At 35.2% G+C, this 11,876-nt stretch overlaps 1 protein-coding gene across 8 annotated transcripts in view; it reads left to right on the plus strand.

Annotated features, from left to right (window-relative positions):
- The window catches only part of TRAPPC8 (trafficking protein particle complex subunit 8), a 75,100-nt gene extending 63,962 nt beyond the window's left edge, over positions 1–11,138 (plus strand). For all 8 annotated transcript variants that reach the window (XM_081078030.1, XM_081078032.1, XM_081078033.1 and 5 more), the window contains 3 exons: positions 1,791–1,936; positions 8,299–8,388; positions 9,342–11,138. In XM_081078030.1, coding sequence (XP_080934156.1) covers positions 1,791–1,936; positions 8,299–8,388; positions 9,342–9,576 — 471 coding nt within the window. In that variant the 3' untranslated portion in view covers positions 9,577–11,138. The remainder of the gene's footprint in view (positions 1–1,790; positions 1,937–8,298; positions 8,389–9,341) is intronic.
- The last annotated feature ends 738 nt before the right edge of the window (positions 11,139–11,876 follow it).

The following is an 11,876-nucleotide window of genomic DNA, read 5'->3' on the forward strand; positions in this document are numbered from 1 at the left end:
TTAGCACTTAGAAAATGAAACAAAGTAATTTTTATAGAATTTAATCTTATATTCCCCTTTTATATACTGTGTATGGCGTATCCTTTTTATTTCTTTGTATTTCACCTTTGAAATATTTTATATTCTCTTTATGTAATTAACTGAGCTTGGGAGATATGGCAGTTTCATCATCCTGTGAATAATAGATTTGAAGCCCAAAGACTTCCAGATTTATGACTTAGTATAAATTGCTTGCATGCATGATGGACCTTAGCTTTACTACTCACTTATGAAACAAAGATAATAGTATTTTACACTTTCCTCTCGTGGTAGAACTGTCATCAGGTAGAAGCAAATCCTTATTGTGAAACTACTGTACAAATTCTTAAGCACTGAGTATGAAAATACTTGTTGCTACGCTTAAGCTGGGAGTGGGAGAAACTCTTCTAAATATTCTCTCAGTCAGCTTCAGGTGTTTAGTCTTTTTTTATGGCCATTGTTCACATGTTTTCCTCCTGATAGGTGGTATATAGAAATTTATTCATTGTAATTCAGAAGTCCCAAACAATAGCTTGTTTTCTTTGATGGATAGAATTTATTAAACAATAATATATATTTGAACTTTTTACTGAAGTGTAACATAAATGTAGAATAGTGAATAATAGCTCATTGAACTTAAGAAATGTAAAATAGTGAATAATAGCTCATTGAACTTAACAAATCCTGTATGTCCAAGACCCAGCTCAAGAAATAAAATACACCCAGTACCCCAGAAGTTCTGCTCTTGCTCTTCTCAAATCACAAGTCTTCCCTCCTCCAGAGTAAACCTCTGATCACTTTTCTCTGACTTATCTGTAAAAAGCCAATTTAGTTCTTGATTTTGCAGGTGTCTAGATCAGAGGTCAGGATACGTTTTCTGAAAAAAGCCAGATAGTAAATATTTTAGGCTTTATGGTCAAAGGGTCTTTATCATAACTACTCATCTCTGTTGTTGGAGTCCAAAAGCAACAAAAGCAAACATAGATAGTCTGTGGCTGTGTTTCAACTAATGTGCTTTACAGGAGAAAAGCTGGATTTGGCCTATGGGCTATAGTTTGCCAATCCCTAGTATAGATCAGAATCCAACTTGACTAGCAGTAAATTAAAAATCACAATTTTCCTGGATGGTGAAGGAAAATGGGGGGAAAAATGACCAAGAAAGAAAATAGTAGAAATGGGACGTTATTCTCTATTTTCAGTTAGATGATAGAGATTTATTGAAGAAATATTTACAGTGTTCCTGACACTGGCTATATTAAGACTTTTACATACATGTTAACCTTCAGTTAATAGATGAAGCATTATAATCTATAAAACACAGCAATCTATTTTCAAAATAAAATTTTAAGGCAATTTTAGTTCTTCATCTATTAAAACAGGTGCTATAGAATTGAATGTCTATAGCCTAAGTACTAAGCAGTTTTACCAGATGAGAACCACAGCAGCTTTTGAAATCATTGTTATTATGACTCCCGTTTTACATATGAGGAAATTGTCTTAACATATTAAATAACTTACCCAGGATCGTAGAGCTAATAATGTGAAATTGCTGGAATTCAGGTCTAATGCCAGCGCATAATGAATAGAGAATGAATAAATGATTCTGAATCATATTTTCTTTCCACTAGATTGTATTGCAAACGATTCCAACTGTTTGTTTAAAAAACAGAAGTATTGTTCATGCCTTACTTTATTGGTTTTAACTTCTTTTGTTTATATACACTATATTTTAACAAGGCAGTGTTTTTATTGTTATATTTTTTTCTTCTCAGGAGCCACCAGAAATGGAACTATTAAAATTTTTCAGGCCAGAAAACACTACAGTTTCATCAAGACCATCGGTAGAACAGCTTTCTAATCTCATTAAAACAAGTCTTCACTATCCAGAATCATTTAATCATCCATTTCATCAAAAAAGGTTTGAGGATTTTTTTGTTAAAATTTTTATGCAACACACACGTGTGCACATACAACATACGCACAGGCACACACACACATACACATTTATTTATTTTGATAATAGCATTAACCCAAATATTGAAGAAATTTAGAATAATATTGAGTTTACAGAAATTGCTCTTAAGTAATTTACCCTTTACTACGATTATTGTATGTTGCTGCTGTGGTTAAAGATGGATATTGCCTCAGCCACCTCTGTTGCCAAAAGTTTCCTTTTGATGAGCAGTTTTATCTTTAAGTCAAAAACAAGGAAAAAATATTTTATATTTGACTGCATGTAGACATGACTGACTGCAATATACACACGGCAACAGTTCAAATTTAGACAGTATTATTTACTTAAAATTTATTAAGTGGTAAACTTCCTGAGGAATGGTATATTTATAATTTTGGTAAATACCTTGATTATATAAACTTAAGATTCAAAAATGACACTTCAAAAAGTTGCTGGTTTACAGACATAAGGAAAAATGGAAAAACCTGTGTTAGAACCTGTGGGTAAGTGATAATTGAAGGTATGAATTTTGGAAAAGTCGTCAGGGATAGGAGTGGGATAGGGTGGGATAGAATAAAAGGAGAATGGTGACCTGTGGAACAATGACATCTGAAAGAGGAGAAAGTAGTATCTCAAAGGTTGAGTGAGAACAGTTCAAGGAGAGAGGAGTGGTTAACAGTTCACAGTGCTATAGAAAAGTCAAATAGTAAATGGATCAAAAATTTGTTCATTGGATATGACAGTAAAGGTTGTGGATGATTTTTGAGAAGACTGTTTTTATATAATCGGGGTGGAAACATTACATAGTAGGTTGAGGAGAGAATGGGAAGTAAGTAAATAAAGTTAACCCTTTCAAGAAGCGGGGCATCAGGGAAGATCCACTCAATATTATTGTTTTCTTACTAGCTGAAATAATGGATATTTGCGTCATGTTAAAGAAAATGATGGCCTACAGGAAGAGCAACAGAATCCTTAGTAGATGGAAAGATACACCAAAGAGTGACAGGATTAGCTTTGGACTGAAGAAGTGTCCAACTTACTATTGAAACAGAGAGAAGAAACTAGGGAGAAATTTTAACAAATGTACACATTGGAGTGCCTCCATTTAAAGAGTGTATAGGAGCAATATTAACTACTCAAAGTAGTTAGGAAATAAGAGAATAAAGGATAGAAAATTTTTTTCAAAAGTGAAATTTGAGGGTAACAGAGGAAAGTCAAGCTCCTGGCTAAGGACACTCAGAGTACCGGGAAAATTAAGACCTAACATCAGAATATATTTAAAAAGTAGAATGTGCTAACCATTTTTAAAACCTTTCATTGTGAAACAGAACACACAAAAAAGTGCTCAAAAACAAATATATGGCTACAGTGATTTTTTTATCCAGACAAATAATCACCTCTATTCGAGAAATAGATTATTGCTAGCACTGCAGAACCCCCCATGTACTCCCTCCCGCACCATTCCCGATATCAGTAGTCTTCTCCTCACTTACCTTTATAATTTTTCCAACTAATTATACATCTTTCTGTTTTGATTTTTGTGTTGTTTTGAACTTTATTCTGTAAGTGGAATTATACAGAGTATTTTTTATGTCCAGCTTCTTTCATTTAATACTACGTTAGTTATTATCAATCATTGCATGAAACTGTAGAATTAATTTTTGTTGCCCTACAAATATGTTTGAACATACCAGAATTAGTTTATCTACTGCTGATGGACTTTTTATTTTCATATTTGAACTATTTTGACTTCTACTGTGAATATTCTGTGTATATCTCCTGATGCATATATGTTTGCTTTCTTTTTTTTTTTTTTTTTTGCATATGTACTGAGGAATTTTTCCAAAGTAGTTGTACCAGTTTGTACATCCCACTAGTAGTACGTGGGAATTCCCTTTGGTCTTTATCTTCACCAACACTTATTACTGTTTGATTTTTTAAAATTTTAGCCATTTAAGTTATTTTTAAAATACTTTTGGTCTTAAATTTTTGTCTAGGTTTTAATGTTGCTCAGTACTTACTCTGTGTGCCTTTGATGGCTTTAGTCCTGTTCCCAGAGGTTGTGATTTGGTTGGTCCAGGGTACGTGCTGGACATCCAGATTTCCTAACGTTATCCAGGAGACGAATGTGCAGACAAAATTGAGGGGAAAATAACGAATTATGTTTTATCACTATTGAACCTGTCTTGACTTCACATATTTCCTTGGAGAGTTTCATTTCCTTGGAGATGTTTCATTTTAACCCACTCTTCTACTTTGTTCCTGGTGATCAAACACCTGTGCTGCTTCCTGAATGTCTTAGATTCCATGGTGTTTCTCTTTACCCTTAATGGTTAAATCCTTGGCTGCACTCTGGAGGCCAGGATATTTAGGAGTTATTCATGTGATTGTGTTGGTGTTTAAAAGCATCATAGAATCTAGCAGGGCAGGGAAGTATGTGAAGCAGGACGGGGTTGATTGAGTTAAAGTAGAGCAGTGTGTTAAAATAAAGCATTACAAAATCAAAACTCTGCATGCAGTATGTGAAAACGAGGTAGGTTTGATGAGGATAAAATGGCAGTTTTTCCCAACCTCAGCTGCACATTAGAATCACTTGCAGAATTTTTGAAAATCCTGGTGTTTAGACCAATTAAATCAGAGTCTCTGGGAGTAGGACCCAGGCATCTGTATTTTTCAAATTTCCACAGATGATACCAGAATGCATCTGTATCAGTCATTGTTGCCATAGTAATGCTTCATAACAAACGACTCCAGAATTCAGTAACTTACAAGGCGTTTATTCCTATGCTCCTGGGTTTGCAGGTCAGCTACTCTGTTTCCCCGAAAATAAGACCTAGCTGGACAATCAGCTCTAATGCGTCTTTTGGAGCAAAACTTAATATAAGACCCGGTCTTATTTTACTATAAATTAACATAAGACCCGGTCATATAGTGAAATAAGACCGGGTCTTATATCACATTATATATCACATCATATATCATGTCATACATTATAAAGACCCAGTCTTATCTTGTAGTAAAATAAGACTGGGTCTTATATTAATTTTTGCTCCAAAAGACGCAATAGAGCTGGTAGTCCGGCTAGGTCTTATTTTTCAGGGAAACACAGTATAATTTGGATGAAGCTCTGTTTCAGGCTGTGGGTGGGTGGGGCTCATGTCTACACCACACATATTTTGGGCTCAGTCCAAAGGGGGCAGCTACCTGGAATATGTTCTCATGGCATATCTCTGGAGTACAAAAAGTGTCTTGTTTGCATCAAAGTCATTAATATGCCATTGGCCAAATCGCCTCAACCTCCACAATCCTCAAGGATGATACACAAGGAAAGTGAGGGGCATAGCTGCCAAAGAGTAATTACAGTTATCCCAGGAACCAAGCGTAAGAATCACTGAAATAGAGGGTTGAGTGATTGGGCATCCTTTTGAAACTAAAGAGCAGAAGCATACTTGAGTGAGAAAGCTGGAGAGAGGAGAGAGTGGTTACAGAGTGAGTGACTATTATTTCAGAGGAAGCTATTTCAAGTGACAAAAATAAAAAATACATGGTATGGTCATAGAAGTTAGATGGCTGGATTTTAAATAATACTGATTGATTATGGAGGTGACAGGTAAAGGATTTGAGGAGTTGAAGGAGCCATCTACCTAGACATTGATGTTGTCCAAAAGGATGACACGATTTGGGATTGAAAGGAAGGAAGCAAACTCATGCTGAAGCTTTTTAATAAATGAAGCCAATAGATGATATGGAAGAGAAAGCTGCAATGGTGTTTCTGCAGGCATAGTAGATGAATGGGGGTTGGGGGGTGAAGCAGATGTTTCCTTCATCTTTACCTCAGACACTTCAAAATACTCATCCCTTTCTCTTTCTCCAAAGTATCTCTGCTGTACTGTTACTGTCACTAGTTTTAGTTTGTCTGTATGGGTTCAGAAAAAAAAAAGAAAAACCTTGGAGTACATTATGACAAAAAGGGAGGCATTTTTATGAGCGAGGTAGGAGGAAAAAATCATCAAGAAGTGGCATTGAGAACTCCACTAATGATACATTCTGACCCAAGATGTGGAAGATGTTAGAATAAAAATAGCATGTTATTGAGAGGGTATAAAGGAACTGTGTCCTCAGCTAAATTTCAGAGAAAGTAAGATGTAGAAATGTAAAGAGAAGAGATTGAGGATCTAGAGTGTTCTCAGTGTGGGCGGGATGGGGCAGTGGGAGGTTTGCTCAGGGCTCTGGAACACAGAGCCGTGAGGATGAGAATGTGAGGCAGAATAGGTGTCCAGAGCTAACATGAATCATCCTGCGTTTAGCTGCCACAGATTTTCAAAATAAAAAGCCATTTAGATAATGTTCATGGAGCTTTTGAACATTATCCTCAGCACTTAACATATTTGATCTTACCTAATCACCACAACAACCCCAGAGAGAGGTACAATTACTATTCTCAGTTTACAGTTGAGAAAAGTGAGGTACAGAGTCGTTGAGCTGACATTTGATCCTGAGCAGTCTGTCTCTAGTACCTATGCTTTTCATAATGCCCGATTTTGGCGGTGCGGGAATAGTTGTCAGCAATTTGATCTCTAAACACTGTTTGTGGCTCAAGAGATTAGCATTTTAGAAAGACTATTGTGTAAAGCAGTGGTTTTCAGAATGTGGTCCCAGACCAGCCTTGTCATCATCTTCTGGGAACTTAGAAATCCAGGTCTTGGGCCACACCCGGACCTCCTGAATCAGAAACTCTGGGGTGGCCCCAGCAGTGTGTTTTAACAGGCCCTCCAGGTGATTCTGGTGCATACTTAAGTGTGAGAAACAACAGGTCATACATGAGAAATACCCGGGGTAGAGAATGGATTCCATTGGGGTGCTAATTCAAAGACTATTGCAGTAAACCAAGAGGCGTGGTGACTTGCAGTTATAAGGGAAATGAAGATGTAATGAAGTTACCAGGTTCCAGAGATGTGTGGGAGAGAAAATTGACAGGAATTTGTAAAGAATAATAGAAAATTGGGAATGGGTGGTAGGCCCCCATTCCCAATTAAAAGCCCTTAGTATAATGCCCAAGTTTTGCTGGGGTGCATGGGATGCTATTCACTGAAACAGTGAGTAGAGAAAGAGGAGGAACAAAGTTGAGTTTGGTTTGGGGCTAGGAAACATCCAGATATTCTCATTTCTTTTTTTAGTAGAAGCATTTAGATAAGGCATGGAGAATTTGACATTTGAGAATCAGATGGGAACAGAATTGCAAAAGTTCCTGAGGTTTTGCTTTGGCTGACAAACAATGCTATTGGGATTTCACTTTTAATGAGGTGCTTCAGACTGGAAACCTACTCGGTAGTCTCGCTGCCCTCCTCTCTTTGTGAGAAGTTTGTGGGAGAGGTAAGGGCTTTAGCACTAGCACAACCGAAGGATGTGTTTTTGAATTATCTTAGTTTTTGTTTAGGGAAATCTGTTACTTACAGAATTGTTTAGAAAGTATTTCTCAGTAAGAGAATATAAAATTTTTGAAAGCATGAAATACATTAAGCAGAATTTTAAAGTTATTTTGTGTGAGCTTATAAGGTTACTATTTTGTCTTTTTTACTATGTCTTTGTTCTTTGTGTTTATAGGGTAAAATATAAATAGTATGCAACCAGGCTTTATTCATTCATAGATTATGTCTGTTTATTATGTTCTTGATTTGAAGTCTACACCAGTGTGTTCATATGTCCTTTTCTGTCACTGTCTGTCCTTCTTAGGCTTTAGTAATTTATTAATTATAAAGTGATATCAGAAACTAGATTATCTGAGCAAATGTGTCCACTAAAAAGGGCTTTCTTCATAATGTATACAAAAACAGTTTTCATATTCTCCAGAACATGATGACTTTCATGCAAATTGGATAGAAAAGCAAATGTTATTCTAGGCCAAGTTCTCAAAATTAAGTAATTTTCAAGAAACATAAAGAGAACAGGATTAGTTGCTGGCATTTTAATGATTTATTTTTTTCTCCATTGATCTTTTGTAGTTGAGATTATTTACTTTTGTTTTTCATTTTGGGGAAAAAAACACTTAGAAATATTGTAGTTATTTTTTAAGATTAGCTGTAATAAATTGAAATAAAAATGTTTTGTGGATGTATACAAGTATATTCTCATATTTATTCAGGCAATTAATATGTTTCACTTTTTATTTACACAATTTGTTCTAAGTGATTTAGGAACTCAGTTTTCTTTCCTTACTTAAATGTAATTGTTTTTGAGGAGCGTTTTTTGTTGTTTTCTAAAAGTTGGTTTTTGGCGGCTTTTAAAAATAACACAGCTAATCTTTTTTGTTTATTTTTCTTCCGAAGCCTTTGTTTAGTACCAGTCACCCTTTTACTTTCCAATTGTTCTAAGGCTGACGTTGATGTGATAGTTGATCTTCGGCATAAAACAACGAGGTAAAGATTCATTCAGTGCAAGAATATTTTGTAGTTTAAGATTGACTTGAGAACAATTTAATATTTTGAAATTATACAAATAATTACTAACATGGATAAGAAAAGTTTGTGCAGGCATGCCCTGATTTTTTTGTTTGGTATTATAGTGTTTTAGAAGAGTTACAGAGGATTGTCTGAGCATTACAGTGCTGACAAAATGGAAAGCAATTTCCAAAAACAGCAAATTAATTTGGCCAGCGACAAAAAATTTTATAAAAGTTTGTTGGTGATAAACCCTCAAATTGAAAACCAACAAGTTTATGATAGTTTTTTTTTTTTTTTTAGTTTTTTTCCTGATTGTAAAAAGAAAGTATAGTTCCATACTCCCATGTCTGATACTCTTAAGAGCTAGCTTTTTTTTGGAATTCAGAAATTTTAGGATTTTTAGAAAAGTAATGTGAAACTGACCATTGTTTAACACCCCAAACAGGATCTGGGGCAGTTCTCTGAAATCTGATACATTGTGTATGATTATGTGTATCATAAATTAATTGGCTAATGCCATATTGGTTAATACAGGGTTGTTTTCTGTTTTTCAATATTATAATATAAACAGTTAATACTATAAGCATTCTTGTATACACATTTATTTTTATGTATGTTTAACCAAGTGGTGGTTAAAAGCTCAGGTTTGAAATCAGGTTCCATCATTTACTAGCTACTGTTTTGAGTGTTAAATAAGATAATTCACTCTTAGCATTAACTAGAACATAGTAATTATTAATAAATGTTAGCTATTATAGCAATAGAAACAATAGTAGCTATTGCCATTATTGTTACTATTAATAAACACTTGGCTTCATAAAATGATTTCTAGAAATAGAATTGCTAGATGAAAGGGATGTGTTATTGGGACTTTGGGGAAAAATTTATAAAGAAAAGCCCGCCAACTTAACGTTTTCCTCCTTCCTTAGTCCAGAAGCATTGGAAATCCATGGATCATTTACGTGGCTTGGACAAACACAATATAAACTTCAGCTGAAAAGCGAAGAGATTCACACTTTGCAGCTGAAAGCATGCTTTGTCCATACAGGTGTTTATAACCTTGGAACTCCCAGGGTATTCGCCAAGTTATCGGACCAAGTAACAGTGTTTGAAACAAGTCAGCAGAACTCCATGCCTGCCCTGATCATCATTAATAATGTGTGACACCTTGCAAATCCACAGGAGTCAGTTTTGTTTTACAGAATGGGTTTTACAGCAGTATTTGAAATACCTAACTTGTTCTGGAGGTTGGTGTCAGATCACTGCAAAATACTTTAGACTTGTCAATTTGTTGACGATGCAAAGCACGTTGGACTGAGAATACTGATACTCCTTTTTTGTATTTCTTTAAACCTGGTAATAATTTACATGCTCATAATACAGACTTTCAACATATTCATGCACCTTATTAAGCCCCACCTTGAAAAACAATGTCTAAGTCTGCTGTTACAACTTATCAATGGTATATGACTATTAGGAGATGATTTTGAGGAAGGAAAGGCCTTGTTGACAACACTCGGTTAAGCCATTAGCCTATAAATTCCAGCTTTACTGTGAAGTTCAATAGAGTGTTAAATACAAATTTTCCTGTCTTCATAATTCTCTAAAATCAGTTTCGAACTTTGGTTTAGAGTCATCATACTTCAGTATCTGGTGGTTCCTATGGCTTATATATAACTTTGTAAAAAGAAAATTTTTTTCTGATGCTTTGAATATAGTTTTGAAAGGAGTTTGACTTTTTTCCTCCCTCACTCATCTCAGCAGAGAGTGCACTATTTCACAGTATGAGATTTTTGTCATTTAAATTATCATATTCTTTATTATGTAACTTTAACAATTGAGTTGATCTGTTTAAAATATAAATCTCAAGTTAATTAAAAATAAGCTTTTCAAAAATGTATTATATTTATAACAAATGTACTGTAAATAGAATAAAGACATCCTATTCACTGTATAGATTTATTAGATGCCTTTCTTTTTATTCTGAGGACCCAACATATTCTTTATTTAAAATGAGTGCCAACTGTATGACAGATACCAGACCAAGTTCCTGAGAAAGCGTTTCCATCTTTGTTTCCAAAAGAGAAGTACAGCCTTTGTTCTTACAGTCCTTGGTAGCCTTGTTATATACATGAGCGAATGAATAGTCTTTAAGAGTGTCATGTCTAATGCCCAGTTACAAATTTGGATTATCTTTTTATATCCTGGGAGAAAAGAAGATAATGCTTATTGAACCTATTATAAATAACCACATTGCAGACTCTGGTGTTGGTTATGGAAGACTAAGTAATTTAGCCTTCCTCCTGAAGAAAAAGAAAAAGTCTGAACAAAATGGAAGAAAACATCTTACTGAAACCAAAGTGTTACCAATACAGTCAGTTATTAGAGGACCAAAATCCAGGGGACAGTTCAGAGAGAAACCCGCATTTGGAACGACCTTGCCTTGGGAATGTTTGCCCACTAAGGAGTAAACAGCTGAGAGGCAGAACCTTACATTTGACATACTTTGAGAGAAGAAGTATATAGGTCAGGAAAAACTGAACAAGGAGAGGAAAAGAATGAAAAATAGGCAAAAGAAAGATCACGGAGACCTACTGGGTTCAGTGAGAAAGTCTTATCTGTTTGGACTCTTAGAAGAGAGAGAGGATAGGGGAAAAGCAGTGTTTGAAGAGAATCTCAGAATTTTCCAAGATGGACATCAAGTTACAGATTCAAGTAGGTCAGTAAATCCCAAACAACATAAATAAAAAGAAATTGATATCCAGATGCATCATAGTGAAACTGCTGGAAATGAAAGATGAAGGAGGAAACAATCTTGAACACAGAAGACAAAACTTTACTTGAATGATAACAATAATTCAACAAAGCTTACTTTTCACTAAAAATAATGAAAGCCAGAAAATAGCGGAGGATCTTCAAAGGGTTGAAAGAAACTAACTGCTAAGCCAAAATTCTGAACTCAGCATGAATACCTTTCAAGAATGGAAGGGAAACTAAGATATTTTCAGACAAATAAAACCAGAGAGTTTACTTCCAGGTGGTCCTAGGACAGTGGTATCTGCCTGAATCAAAATCTTTCCATTCATTCTCCAAATAAATATACAAATCAACAAGAAGAACAAGGGAAGCCATACTTAACTCGTGCTTTTATCATAACTAGACAGAATACTACTAATCTCAAATTATCTGTAAATGGAAAAATTGGCACTAAATTCCAATGAGCTATCTCAAGCATCTACTGCAAGTGTTTGTGGTAAGGATGGGAATCCAGAAAGACTGGATAGAAGGTAAGAGAACAGAGGGGTTAAGGGTGAGGTGAAATCACTAAACAAAGAAAAAGTTGATCCGGAATGTAAACCTATTCAACAAGAGACCTGGTAGATCAGAGCTCTAAAGACAGGCAAGGCATTTGAGGCTTTGCTGTGGGGCCTTGTAGGGGCAGCAAGGAATAGGGGCTGTCCATT

The sequence above is a fragment of the Rhinolophus hipposideros genome (assembly GCF_964194185.1).
Source record: "Rhinolophus hipposideros genome assembly, chromosome: 17".
NCBI lineage: Eukaryota > Metazoa > Chordata > Mammalia > Chiroptera > Rhinolophidae > Rhinolophus > Rhinolophus hipposideros.